General features: G+C 38.7%; 1 protein-coding gene across 2 annotated transcripts in view; it reads right to left on the bottom strand.

Moving 5' to 3' along the window:
• Positions 1–1,876: 1,876 nt before the first annotated feature.
• The window catches only part of Hibadh (3-hydroxyisobutyrate dehydrogenase), a 107,337-nt gene continuing 94,106 nt past the window's right edge, over positions 1,877–15,107 (bottom strand). For both annotated transcript variants that reach the window (XM_090332805.1, XM_090332806.1), the window contains exons 7-8: positions 4,501–4,657; positions 1,877–2,753 (exon numbers count right to left, since the gene is read on the bottom strand). In XM_090332805.1, the coding sequence (XP_090188931.1) occupies positions 2,595–2,753; positions 4,501–4,657 (316 nt within the window). In that variant the 3' untranslated portion in view covers positions 1,877–2,594. The remainder of the gene's footprint in view (positions 2,754–4,500; positions 4,658–15,107) is intronic.

Raw genomic sequence — 15,107 nt, forward strand, 5'->3', positions numbered from 1 at the left:
CTGAGGAAGGTTTTACCTGAACCAGGCTGCGTCTCAGGTGAAGTACATGGCATGTGCCAAGGAATCTGGGGTATGGGAAGCACAGAAGATCTGGGAAACAGAAAGCACTGTGGGTACTATTTTCCTCCAGTGCCTGTGAAGAAAATAGAAGCAACAATACAAAGGAACATGAGCACTGGGTTTAACAAACAGCTTCCTATCGGCTAAAGAATTTCAAGTAGGCAACAACTGGATGGGCTCTCCATCTCAGAAAGACCTCTTGAAAAAGTGTGAAGGATGAATCCAGGAAGACCAGCCTGGCAGACAAGAAGCAAAGCAGCTGCTATCTAGAGACAGAATGATTAGCTATTGGTGATTGCTTGGTGTGGGGTGAGAGAAATGGTGAGTGATTGCAAAAGGACCCCAGGGATTTTACAAGGGTGATGCACATGTTCTAACACTATATTGTAGTAGTGGTTGTAGAATTCTAAATTGACTAGTTGTGTAAAATGAGTAAATTTTGAGATAATTTTTCCATCAAGAAAGACATTTAAAAGACAAAAAAGAAGCCAAACCAAGTGGTTTGCCTCTGTAATCCTAGCTACTCAGGAGGCTGAGATCTGAGGATCACAGTTCAAAGTCAACCCAAGAAGGAAAGTCCATAATGATCTTAACTCCAATAAGCTACCAAAAAAGCCATAGTACAGCTGTGGTTCAAGTGGTAGAGTGCTAGCCTTGAGCAAAAGCAGCTTAGGGGCAGCACCCAGACCTACCAAAAATTTAAAAGACCCTAAAGCTAAAAAGAACAATTACAGCCAGGCACTGGTGGCTAACATCTGTAATCCTTGCTACTCAGGAGGCTGACACCTGAAGATGGAGGCTCAAAGCCAGCCCAGGAAGGAAAGTCCATGAGATGCTTATCTGGCAAAAGGCCAGACGTGGATGAGTGGCCCAAATGGTAGAGCACTAGTCATGAACAAATGGTTTAGCCTCCTAGAGCTTAAGAGATCAAGGAGAGAAGCCCCTAACTACTGAAGCTGTGCTGGCTGAATGAGACATCTAGCTCCAGATGAATAAAATAGAGAATCTTGAAAATTACCTTTGTTGTTTAAAGCCACTAAATATTGGTGTGGGTTGTTACTTAGCAAAAGTGAATTGTACACTGCTCATTTTACTTACAATAAAATCCAATGGCTTGCCATGGCCTTCAAGGCCCCACGTTTAGGCTCCCCTCACCTGAACCACTTCACTCACAGCTTTCCTGTCTCAGAAGCCTGTCCTTCATGCCCATGTCTGTTCCTTCCTCAGACTTGCACAGCTTGCTCCCTGACTTCTTCCTCTGCTTAAATACTACCTGTATGAGAGACTTTCATCTCCCAACCATCCCTGCTCATTATTCTGCTTTATTTCTCTTACAAGTCCTTATTATCACCAGAGAGATATATTAACTTCTTGCACACACACACACACACACACACACACACACACCAGCACACCATTCCATAAGGGCAGAAGCTCTGCCTAGCTCATCACTGTATCCCTAGGACTTCTAATTGTACTTTCTTTAATCACCAGAAAAATGATAAAAGTAATAAAGAATACTTTTGCCAGTTTTAGGCCTAGATATTACTTGGCATGTTTCCTAGGCAGGAGGTGCAAGAGTGGCAATCATGCTTCATATTGAAGCATGCTATACAGAATGTAGGCTTAATTCTATAATTTCTATGACCTAGGAAATTAAAATGTCCACTACACATTTGAGCGGGGCAATGTGATGTCAGCTTGCCACTGGTCAACTCTGAACTCTGTTCCCTTTTACTTCCCCACCCTGCCCCTGCCCATCCTTTCCCTGATATATATATGCACACAAAGAAACTCTAGGAAAATATTACCAGCATAGAAATTTATTTGAATTCAAAATAAGGTAGGTTATATTTAGAATAATATAATAATTATCTAAAGGAACTATCATCATTGGCTCTGAAACAGTCTAAAGATGTTATTCTTCTGAAGTCAAAATATGTATTAATAATGTACAAGGAAGCCAAAAATATAGAAACATGTCTGTGGTAACAAGAGGGCTACGCTAAGATAGTGTAATGCAGTTCAAGTTATAAAACATGTACTAATGGCTCTTTTGCTTTATTGCCATCCTGGAAAGTAAATCAGTAGCCTCAGGAAGGCTAGCATATCACTTGGTTAACAGGACAAACATCCCAAGGATACACATAGTAATTCACTATACTTTCTCTAATTCCCCTTAGTACATCAATCTCTTTCCTTTAGCATGGGTTTCATCCTGTTGACAAAACGTTTGGTTTTATTTGCAAAGTGACTCCACTCCTGATTGAAGTTTAATTGAAGATGCTCAGGGATGCAACTTTTTGAAAAGGTCAGTTCAGCTAGGTAGCAGAGACGATCAGTGACTTGCAGGGGGAAAAAAATTCAGATAATATGTTTGCTAAACAGATGAAAAGAAGAAGCGATTACTGTAATGTAGACAATCTAAAGCTGACAGATGACCTTTGATTAAACCCATTTGCTTGTGGAATGAGCTAGAAGGAAGCTCCAAGACAGTTTTGGTTTCCATCAGTGTCCAAGGCCAAGGGGCTCACTCAGAGGCTCTCCTCCTCTCGCAGAAACTGGAACACGGAGGAGAAGTCTTTTCTTGAGTAGCCCTTTGCACACATCATCCTGTAGATCTGATGGGCCACGCTGCCCAGAAAGATTGGGGTCTTTGTGCTGGTTGCAGAGTCTTGTGCCAATCCCAGATCCTAAATCAAGTAAGGGCAGGAGGGAACATATTGAGGCCACTGGTAAAGCCTTACTTTGGAACAACGCTTATAATACTTTAGGAAGAACTTTCTAAATTCTGAGAGTGTGACAAAAAAAATAGATTCTTACATTCATTCAATTCATATACCTAAGTATATATACCTCTATACACATTCACGCATTTCCCTTTCTGTTTTTCTTTTGATGCTGGTGATCAAAACTGAGTGCAGGAAGGAGCACTATGCAGAATCCTCAACTTTTACTAGTCTAAGAATATCTACAAGTGATATCACAAATGAAAATAAGTCAACAATTTGCTTTTCAAATGACTTAATTTATACAGAAATCATATATACTCTTAAAGCAGGAAGGTGTACTCAAAAATAATGGAAAGATCCCCTTGTCTTATGATGTGCATATGCATTAACAATCTGTTTGTTCTAACTGCTCTTATATTAAAGTGAGTAAATTAACATACATTTATGATGAAGAGCAATATTATTATTTTTTTTTTTGCCAGTCCTGCGCTTGGGCTCAGGGTCTGAGCACTGTCCTTGGACTTTTTCAAGGCTAACACTCTATCACTTGATCCTCAGCACTACTTCCGGCTTTTTTCTATGTATGTGGTACCGAGGAATCGAACCCAGGTCTTCGCGCATGCTAGGCAAGCACTCTACCACTAGGCCAAACTCCTGGCCCTGAAGAACATTATTTTACAGCTCATACCATAAACAAACCCAAGCGCTAGGGCTTGACCTCTGGGCCTGGGCATTGTCATTGAGCTTCTTTTGCTCAAGGCTAGCACTCTACATTTGTGTCACAGTGCCGCTTCTGGCTTTTTCTGTGACTACATGGAGATAAAAGTCTTATGAGCTTTCCTGACCTGGCTGTCATTGAATTGAGATCTTCAGACCTCAGCATCCTGAGTAGTTAGAATTACAGGTGAGAGCCAGTGGAATCCAGTGCCCAGACTCTTTTAACCTAAAAGCCAAGGAATTTAAAAAAAAAAAAAAAGAATTTTTACTTATGCTAAGTTTTTGTTCACTTCTAGTGAGAAAGGTAAAGTGAGTCCCTGTTCCAGTAATGATTCCTTCTAAGATAGTCACAAAGTTATGCTTTATTAAGTTGGGGTTGGGGGGAAGACACAGAGAGAGAGAAAAAAAATTAGAAGCTGGGAGCAAGTGGCTCAAGCCTATAATTCTAGCTATTCAGGAGGCTGAGATAAGACGATCATGGTTCAAATCATGGTTCAAAGCCAGCCTGGGCATGGAAGTCCATGAGACTCTTACCTCCAATTAATCACCAGAAAACCAGAAGTGGTGCTGTGGCTCAAGTGATAGAATGTTAGCCTTGAGCTGAAGAGCTCAGGGACAGCGCCCAGGCCCAGAGTCCAAGCCCCATGACTGGTATTAAAAAATTTTCTAATGAAAAAAAATTTTTTTTCTAATGAAAAAATAACTAAAAAAAAAAAAAAAAAAAAAGAGGGGCCGGAAGTTTGGCCTAGTGCTTGCCTAGCATGCAAGAAGACCCAGGTTCGATTCCTTGGTACCACATACATAGAGTAAAAGCTGCAAATGGTGCTGAGGTTCAAGTGGTAGAGCTCTAGCCTTGAGGAAGTCCAAGGACAGTGGTCAGGCCCTGAGCTCTAGCTCAGGACTGGCAAATAAATGAATAAATAAAGAAATAAAGAGGTCATGAAACATTTTTCCTCTCCTTGATTAGTCTTTACATTCACCATTTCCATACCTTAGCCATGAGGGTTGTTCCAAATCCGCCCTCATAGTTATTAGCTGAGGGAACTCCATCCATCACCCCAGGTACAGGATTATAAGTGTCACTGGACCAACACCGTCCAGAACTCATATTTAAGATTTTAGCCAGTAGTTTGGGGTCTAGCCCTAACCTGTCAAGGGTCAAAGAAAAGAAGTGTTAAATGTCAAAAGGTACATAGCATGTGTAATTTATTGCACATGAGGAGGGTCTTTCTTCTCCATCTATTATATGCCTTCTAAAAGTAAAGCAGATTGGTATGAGTAAAGAATCCAAATTTTAGTTAGGCACCAGTAGCTCACACCTGTAATCCTAGAGACTCAAGAAGCTGAGATCTGGGGCTGGGAGTTTGGCCTAGTGGCACAAAGACTCCTCAGTACCACATACATAGAAAAAAGCCAAAAATGGTGCTGTGGCTCAAGTAGTAGAGCTCTAGCCTTGAAAAAGTGAGAAAGCCCAAGGATAGTGCCCAGGTCCTGAGCTCAAGCTGTAGGACTGGCAAAAAAAAAGAAAAAGAAAGAAAAGAAAAAAAGCTGAGATCTGAGGATCAAAGTTCAAAGCTAGCCCAGGCACCAAAGTCTGTGAGACTCTTATCTCCAATTAACCACCAGAAAACCAGAAGTGGTGTAGCTCAAGCAGGAGCTTGATGGTAGCCTTGAGCTGAAGAGCCCAGGGAAAACAAAACAAAACAAATCAAACAAACAAACAAAAGAATCTAAATTTAAATGATAAGATAGTAAAAGCTAATGATTCAATAAGATCATTTCTGAGCCAAGACATAGTGTATTGAGAGAAATACTTCTGCTTTATTCTACTATTAAGAAGAAATAATATATGACTGCTTAAACACATTGTTAGCTGGTCACATTCATGGGTTTTCTTTTCTTTCTTTCTTTTTGCCAGTCCTGGTGCTTGAACTCATGGCCTGAGCACTATCCTTAAGCTTCTCCAGGTTGAGCCACAGCATCACTTCCAGCTTTTTCTGTGTATGTGGTACCAAGTAAGTGAACCTAGGGCTTCGTGCATGCTAGGCAAGCACTTTAACCACTAGGCCAAACTCCCGGCCCAAATATTATTGCTTTTATGTGTCATGTACGAACTTTAAACCAATAAGAAAATCTTAATTTTACAGCCCCACCATCATGGGGCTTGGACTCTGGGCCTAGGCGCTGTCCCTGAGCTCTTCAGCAGCCTCATAGTCTTTAGTGCCTAGGCTGGCTTTGAACCTCGATCCTCAGATCTTAGCCTCCCGAGCAGCTAGGATTACAGATGTGAGCCACCGCAGTCAGATAAAAGGAATGTTTCTTTTCTTTTCTTTCTTTTTGCCAGTACAGGGTCTTGAACTCAGTGCCTGAGCACTATACTTGGGCTTTTTTAAGGCTAGAACTCTACCACTTAAGCCAAAGTACCACTTCTGGCTTTTTCTATGTATGTGGTACCGAGGAACTGAGCCCAGGTTTTCGTGCATGCTAAGCAAGCACTCTACCACTAGGTCAAACTCCTGGCCCTCAATTTTACATTCTTTACAAACAAATGTTACATTTCAGAAGAACTGACAGGTAAACAATACATCATGGGCATGTGTGTGGTTGTATTTATATGTATGCTTACGCCTTTGGCTTTAATTCGAACACATGCAAGAGATGAACCATGAGCAGTAAAATGAATTGAAGAAAAGTTGCCATTATAAAAGAAGACATTTGATGGAAACAATCCAGATGCCCTACTGCAGATGAATGGATACAGAAAATGTGGTATATATACACAATGGAATTCTACATAGTCAACAGACAAGAAAAAATAATGGCATTCACAGGGAAGTGGATGAATCTAGAGCAAATCATGTTGAGTGAGACAAGTCAAGACCTAAGGATCAAAAGGCACATAGTATCCTTAATATGTGGCTATTAAATCCAAAGAGTACAAGAACGAAGACTCAATAACTGCATACCCAAAGCTATCGACATGGTAATGGAAATACAAACATAACTATATAGACATAAAAACCTATGACTCTATAGACATGTTTTATTTCATAAATTAATATGTTTCTATGACATACAAACCCTTAGCCTAATTGTGATTAAGTTCTAAATACTAAGTCCCAGTGATTGTTAATAGAGATTCCCTCCTTGAACACTTGTATGTTAAACTTGTCATTTAAAATATGATGTAAAAATCAACGTTAATAAATTCTTTAAAAAAAAAGAAGACATTTCTTGCTGCATACTTTTCTTTACTTATAAAATCTTCATTAGACAATTTTGCTTATGAGGCAAGTCTGTTCACCCTAGTGACATATGCTACCTATTCAGAGACATGCATTATAGCTCTGGGTCAACTGCTGATAAGGTTACTGATCCTGATGAAACAAAGCTTGCCCAAGTGGAAACATCATTTGTTCTATCACTGGGCTGATGGCACAAATGGCTGTTCAATATGGACCTTAGGAGAAAAAATAAAAAGCCTCAAAAAGCTCAACTACTTTGATTGTAATGATCTCAATAGTTTGGGTAGCACAGTTTTGTTAAGTATCACTCAATGAAGTTTCAAATAAAACTTTACATCCATAAGTTTATTGGTTTCTTTCATGCAAAGGGCTATTATAAAACAGCTGTCATAAAAACTTGTTTTGTCTTAAAACAAACCTCTTCTAGAAAATAATAAGATTTGAAAAGATAAACTCATACTAATAGAAAACAAACTACATTTTTTTCACACTTAAAATGTTGCTTACTTCGTGTGAGTGAAATATGTAATTTCAAAATTGGAGCATTAAGCCTACTAAAACATTTTTCTGGTGTTAAAGCCTGGGTAAGAGCTAACAGCCAGGATATGTATGGACTTGCCATGTAATACAGCAGATACATAATTAGCCCTCAAGGGGTAGCAGCAGTTCACGGAAGGCTATGCGGCATACTGTGTGTCTGAATTCACGTGGCGGCAATGACACGGATCATGTTACAATCATGTTTTTACTAAAGATTACAACAGATATAGACGATCCCATTCAGCTAATGTAGTTACATATTACCAAAGAAATTAGCCAGTAGTCACATTCATCCTTTTATAAAGATGCAAGTCTATTGCTTTTTTCCCCATTTAAATAAAATCAAGCAGTCTCCCTTAGGAAAAGACAGAGCCAAGAGTAAAATAACAAATTAACAATTAGTTATTGTTGCATATGCAAGTAATTCTCCAAGCACAAATGTTCAAGGACTTACTTGTCTAATGAGCTAAAGATAGAATATTTCAAAGACCTTAAAACATTGCCTTTCCTGTCCATTTGAAATATTACTTTAGGGGTTTTCTAATTCAGATATTCTCTTTAAATGATTCAACACAGTTAAAGAGGCTGCTAGTAACCTCTCAATAATCTATCAGGTTACACTTTGAACCTGTTTTAGTGAATTGCATTCCTATTTCCACGCATCTCAAGGGGAACAAAAAACATCAGGTGGCAGTTGTTGCCTGCTCACTTTTCAAACCTGATGCTCCATCCTGTGGATTCCCTTCAAGAAACTGCTAATCCTGTGTGCTTTTCCTCCCTACCCCCCAACCTGCAGCAAAGTATATCATTAAAAAGAGCAAGTGAGAAGTACTTTGCATTTCATCTTTCTGAGGATTCTTTCCTTGGCACATTCATAACTGACAGAATTAGACATGATATTAAAATCAGTTACTGAAGTCTTCTGTCTTCTTATGTGCCCCAGGCTTGTAATGGTCTGAAACCAGCTAGAATACACAGTAATTGTCATTCAGAGAGTCTACCCTAGAACGTCATGCTTCACTGGAGAAGACTGAGTTTCCATTTGAAATCAACAAATTAATCCAAGACAGGTATCTGAAAGGGCAAGTTTAATAGGAAGCAGCTACTGGGCTCTCAACCATGATAAAATGTTATTGCTGTTTCCCTGTAAATTGGCTGGGAACATATGATACTTTCTGCATAAGAGCCCCTTGCCGTTCAGGAGATATACAGCTCAAGTCATCAAAAGGATGACAGTCTGTCAGTCCCCATAATAACTTGCCACTGGATATGGTTCGAGAGTGTGTGTGCATGCATGTGGCTTTACAGTTGCTGGAATGTTCTCTGAAATAAACAGAATTAGTTCATTTTTCTGATTGCATATATAATGCGACTCAAATAAACGTCACTGGGTCGAATCTGCTCACCTCTAAAACACATGAATGTTAAAAGAACTTTTGGGGGAGGCAAAAATGTACAAGCTATTAAAAATTAAAAATGAATGAAAATCTTTTGCCTTCATTATGAAACCAAGATTCTAAGGATCAAAAATGATTATTCACAGTGTCTATAAGTATCTACATTGGTTAGTTTTATGTAAGAACAAAAAAATACAAAACTGAAATGTTTGCATCTTAGAAACACATCTGAAAATGAGCATAGAATGCTGGGTTGACTTTATTGAGCCATTCACTTATTCACCAATGTTTACGTAGCCTGCAAATGCCATACAGGCACCAAAGGCACACAAGAAGTTAGCAGGGGGCTACAAATGCCACCAGGAGTGGGTGAATTAGCCAACACACCCAAATAACATGTGACTAAGGCAGAAGTGCCGTGTTATACCCTATGGCCCACTCCCCTCACTCAGGCCTTTATGTAGAGTCCATCATCTGCCAGTTCTTAAGATTCAGCCATGAGGATTCACAGCCATTCTCCTTTGTGGAACTTAAAATCAAAGCATTAGAAAGACAATAAACAAGTGTGTGTGTGTGTGTGTGTGTGTGTGTGTGTGTGTGTGTGTGTGTGTGTGCGTGTGTGTGTGAAATTCAAATACTAACTCACCACAGCCACAGATATTATAAACTACCATGAACTAAGCACCTTCTTGGTGCTAGAAAGTTTTTTTTTTTAATGTTCATAGAATCACTGGGCATGGTGGCTCACGCCTGTAATCCTAGCTACTCAGGAGGCTGAGATCTGAGGATCAAGGTTCAAAGCCAATCCGGGCTCTAAAAAAGTCTGAGACTCTTTATCTCCAATTAACCACTAGAAAACCGGAAGTGGTACTGTGGCTCAAGGGGTAGGGCAGTAGCCTTGAGCTGGAGAGCTCAGGGACAGTGCCCAGGTGCAGAGTCCAAGCCCTGGAGAAGGGGGGAAGGGGAAGATTTATATAGATTAACTCAGTCTTCACTACAATCTAAGGCTTACCAGCTTTTATGTAGTACTGGGATTTAGTGCCTAGCAAGCACTTGAACCACATCCTCGGCCCTTTTTGCTTTTGTTACTTTTCAGGTAGTCTCATGTGTTTGTCTGGTACCAGTCTTGGACCACCATCCTTCTATGTGTATGCATTTCATATAGCTAGTACTATACACCTGAACCACTGTGCCAAAGTTGCTGGTTGAGATTGGGGGCCTTTTTCTTCCTAGCTGGTCTCAAACTGTAATCCTCTCATCTCTGCTTCCTGAGTAGCTGGTATTACATATATATTATTTTTAAATAAGAAAACACAGAAATCTGTACATAGTTGGATTTTATAACTAGACAGACACTCAAACTCTGACTAGCTTAGGTCTCATTGGGTCCTATGGGTAGTGGGAGATCACACCAACCAGCGAATATGGTGCTGTTTTACCATTTATTTAAAAATCTGGTTAACAGCTGTGTGTTGGTGGCTCATGCCCATAATCCTAGCTACTCAGGAGGCGAAGACCTGAGGATCATGGCTCCAAGTCAGCCTGGGCAAGAAAATCTGTGAGACTCTTACTCCAATTAACCACCAGAAAACTGGAAGTGGCACTGTGGCTCATGTGGTAGAGTGTTAGCCTTGAGCTGAAGAGCTTGGGGACAATGCCCAGGACCAGGGTTCAAGCCCCAGAACTGACATAAATGAATAAATACATAAATATCTGGTCAAAATTTTATAACAACCTTATTGCCATATACTCTAATATGAGGGTATATAAATAAGAGGTATTAATCATCACACGAAAAGGCAACTTCTAAGTGCAATTACTAATAAATTAAAATTTTGCTTGTGGAAAAGTTCTTATTGTGAATAGTTTTCAATCAGTCAACAGAAGTTCAACAATTTTAGGTTTCACTTGGTGGAAAACAATGTGGTGGTTGCTGGAAGAGCCTGGGACTGTGTCGACAATGTAAATGCCTTGTTATACCACCAATGTTTCTAAAAAAAAAAAAAAATCAATTCCCAGTAGAGCAAAAACAAAACAACAAAACTGACATTAACAATGCTGTTTCTCTGTGTCACACAGGCACAAAAATTTCTGTAGTAGAACTAAGGCATTTTCAGGGCCATAAAACTATTTTGGAGCTCTAACTAGGAACTCAATTAGAAAGTAGAAAGGTCTAATAAAAAAGGAACCTCAAAATATATGTATACCAATATTTTTTATCTTCGCTTTTTTTTTTTACAACATTTTAAAATTTCACTAACATCCATAAAGACTCACTGTAAAAGACTATGGGGTCAATAAGAATTTTAAATTGTAAGGTTTTATTCTTCTATTAAAAGAGAAAGTGAAAGAGAGAGAGAGAGAGAGAGAGAGAGAGAGAGAGAGAGAGAGAGAGAGAGAGAGAGAGAGAGAGAGACAGTGCTCAGGAAAAAACACTTATGAGAAAGAAATTAATCAGAAATGATCACCTCATAGGAATATATAACTCAATTTGTAAATGTTGACATTAATACGCTAAAAAATTTCACTTCAGAGTGAACAGAATATAAATGTGGCTGAACCGCTTTGATGCTTTACTACTTTGTAGGAATTTACTACTTGGGAATTTATGCTTGCTGATGCCAATTTTCTCTTTTACCTTGCACAGCTCAATAAATCGTGGGCACTCTATTAGAGAGCAATCCTGTCATTTTAAACCACGTCTGTAAACCATGGAGAAAAGACAATAGCTGAAAAACTCGTATTTAAGGCTTTCAAACTCTAAGAATCTCTGTAAGTTGAAGTGATAAAAATCTTAATGTTATGAAAATAAGTCATTTATTAGCACATTCTGAAAGTCTCATAATTTTAACTATTAAATGAATTTCTGCCTTGTGTTTCAAATTTATGACCTATTTATCATATCAATCAATCTATGCCAGCACATATTTAGTTTTAGACAAATTAAACATTTACAAGTTTCATATCTTTAAATATTATTTTTATCATAGTGGATCAAGGCCAAAAATAAGAAAAAGTCTATTCTTTTGTTCTTAACTATTTGGAATCATATTACTTTTCATTTTCTCCTTGAAAACAAGCCCACTGGAAGAAGCCAATGGTTTTCATTACATTATAAATGGTATACATATATTTCAAATTAATACTGTTACTATTCTTTATTAGCTGCTGTTTGTAGGAGAACTTCCACAAGCATTTACCTTTACCCTAGACAAAGCTTCATTTTAGAAGAGCAAATGATCAACTTGTCAGTTTTGACAGGAAGATTATTCAAAGAATAACAAAAGATTCATCGCTGTCATGGGGAACATCTTGATGGCACTGCTCAAGTTAATGAGTAAGAATAAACTGGCACTGGGCAACAGTGGTTCACACCTATAACCTACCTACTCAAGCGGCTGAGGTCTGATAACTGAAGCTCAGAACCAGCCCACATAGACAAATCCACAAGAGTCTTACCTGTTAACCAGCAAAAAGCGAGAACTAGCATCAGGCAAAACTCAAGTAGTAGAGCACTCTCTAAGTGAAAAAGCCAAGCAAGAGTAAGAGGCCTTTGGGGCTGGGAGTTAGGCCTAGTGGTAGAGTGCTTGCACTAAAAACAGGGTTCAATTCCTTGGTAACAGTAACACATACACAGAAAAAGCCCAGAATGGTGCTGTGGCTGGCTCAAGTGGTAGAGAAAGCCTTGAGAAAGCTTAAGGACAGTGCTCAGGACCTGAGTTCAAGCCCCAGAACTGGGAAAAAAAAAAAAAAGACCTTTAAGTCAACCCTCATACTGGCATAAAATAAGCTAGGCTTGGTGGCTCATGCCTATAATCAGGAGGCTGAGATCTGAGGATTGTGGTTCAAAGCCAGCCCAGGCACTAAAGTCCATGAGACTTTTATCTCCAATTAACCACTAGAATACCAGATTGGAGTTGTAGCTCAAGGGGTAGGGTGGTAGCCTTGAGCTAAAGAGCAATGCCCAGGCCCAGAGTTCAAGTCCTGCGATTAAGTAAAAAGAAAAGAAATGAAAAATAAACTGGTAAGAGGGAAATGTTAGTACAGTCCAACCTGGATGAATCTACGCTTTTGACTTTTTTATGATGTATTCACTTGAAAGCATAAGATAAACTTCAAATTTCAAGATGTATGCCAATTAATTTTATATGTAATTTGGGTCCCAGAAATTTACATTTTCCTCTTTCCTGAAATTAACCTACAGAATGGACACAAAAACAAGTTACCAGTAGCAAATTTTTCAAGTATGACAAGTGACCCATAGCCTAACATTGGCCAACATATGGGATACTGCTCAGAAGGGCTCACATAAATATTACCAAGTTTTATTAAGGATTTGCACAGATATGTCTTACCATCTTATAGACATTCAATTTTAAAATGTAAATGGTACAGGATATTGATAAACCAATTAGCACTGATGCAAAGCAAATTCCTCTTTTATCTCAATTACAACATGACAACTTAATAGGTCAAGATAGTTTAACATCTGAGACAAGGGCAATTCAATGAAACAACAGCATCTTGATATGGTAATTAAGAGGAAATGTGACTCCATTACCACGTTTTAAAAAAATAACTCAATACACTAGGTCTACTTGGCACAGGTTGAAATTTTCTTAATAAGGACCAAGAAACACAACAAATCAGAGAAAGGCTGGATAAGTGGAACTGCATTAAACTGCAGAGCTTCTGTATGGCAAAGGACATAGCTAGTATATTAATTAGAAAGCCTACAGAGTAGGAGAAGTTCTTTACTAACCACACAACAAACAAAGGCCTCATGTCTAAATATATCAACAGCTCAAAAAATTGAATCACTCCAAATCTTATCTCCAAAGAAACAACCGTCCCATTAAAAGATGGGCCAAAGACTTAAAGAGGGTCTTCTCTAAAGAAGAAATAAGAATGGCCTATAGACACATGAAGAAATGCTCAACATCTCTGGCCATAAAAGAAATGCAAATCAAAACAATTCTAAGATTCCACCTCACTCCACTTAGAATGGCCAGGATCAAGAAAACTAATAACAACAGATGCTGGAGGGGATGTGGCCAGGAGGGATCACTACTACACTGTTGGTGGGAGTGCAAACTCATTCAGCCACTATGGAAAGCAGTATGGCGGTTCCTCAAAAGACTAAACACAGAGCTCCCCTATGACCCAGCAATTCCAATCATCCAGAAACAAGGACATACTAAATCTACTCACACAACGATGTTCATTGCAGCACTATTTACCATAGCAAAGATATAGAACCAATCCAGATGTCCCTCAGTTGATGAGTCGATCAACAAGATGTGGTATTTATACACAATGGAATTCTATGCTGCCATCAGAAAGAATGACATGGCCCCATTTGTAAGGAAATGGAAAGACTTAGAAAAAATCATATTAAGCGAAGTAAGCCACAGTCAAAGGAACATAGGCTCAATGGTTCCCCTCATTTGTCATAATCAGTAGAAAACTCGGCTCTCCTAGCAGAGGTTTACAATAGAACAAAACCTAGATACATAAAGCCATATAGAATGATGCTAAATGAAAGGACCTCAAGGATATAGAAACAAAAGCCATACAATGAGTGATTGTTGTCCTTAATGTACTTAATATCTTTTGCTGTCCCTTGGTTATCTCATATTGTTACAGTATTTCACCTTGTTATTTGATATATTGTATATATGCGTATTTGGCTATTTGAAATTGGATAGGGAAGGGGGGTAAACCAAGATGAGGGGCAGGGGTGGAGGGAAGGAAATGGGGACCAAAACATGAGAAAGGGTATCAATGTATGTGAAGTAATACACCTTCTATCTGGTAGATAGAATGTAACCCTTCTATTAATTACAATAAAAGCTATGAAAAAAACAAAAACTATTGCTTAAGCTATGATAGGAACCACTATTGTGTTTCGTAATATTTTTAATGAAGCAGTTTTGGGGAATATGAAGAAAGCACCTGAATGTATCTTGCTCATTATTATATTCATGAATTCATATTAAAAATTAATAGATTAATCATATGTAACATTCTTAAACCAAAAAGACATTTACCTTGGAGAGGAGTTTGGCCTAGTGGTAGAGTGCTTGCCTACCATGCATGAAGACCTGGGTTCAATTCCTTGGCACCACATACATAGAAAAAGCCAGAAGTGGTGCAGTAGCTCAAATGGTAGGGCTCTAGTCTTGAGAAAGCTCAATGATAGTGTTCAGGCCCTGAGTTCAAGCCCCAGGACTAGCAAAAAAAAAAAAAAAGACACATTTTCCTTAAACATTACCAGGGATGATCATTTGTAGGAAAATAAACCTTAACTCTTGATTGACAAAGAGTAGATCACATTTATTTTAAAGATAGATCTGAAAGTAAAGTAACCAAACCACAAGCATATTAAAATCAGAGTTAGGGATGATTTACACCTT

This window comes from Megascapheus bottae, chromosome 5 (genome assembly GCF_031878675.1).
Source record: "Megascapheus bottae isolate mThoBot1 chromosome 5, mThoBot2.hap1, whole genome shotgun sequence".
Lineage (NCBI taxonomy): Eukaryota > Metazoa > Chordata > Mammalia > Rodentia > Geomyidae > Megascapheus > Megascapheus bottae.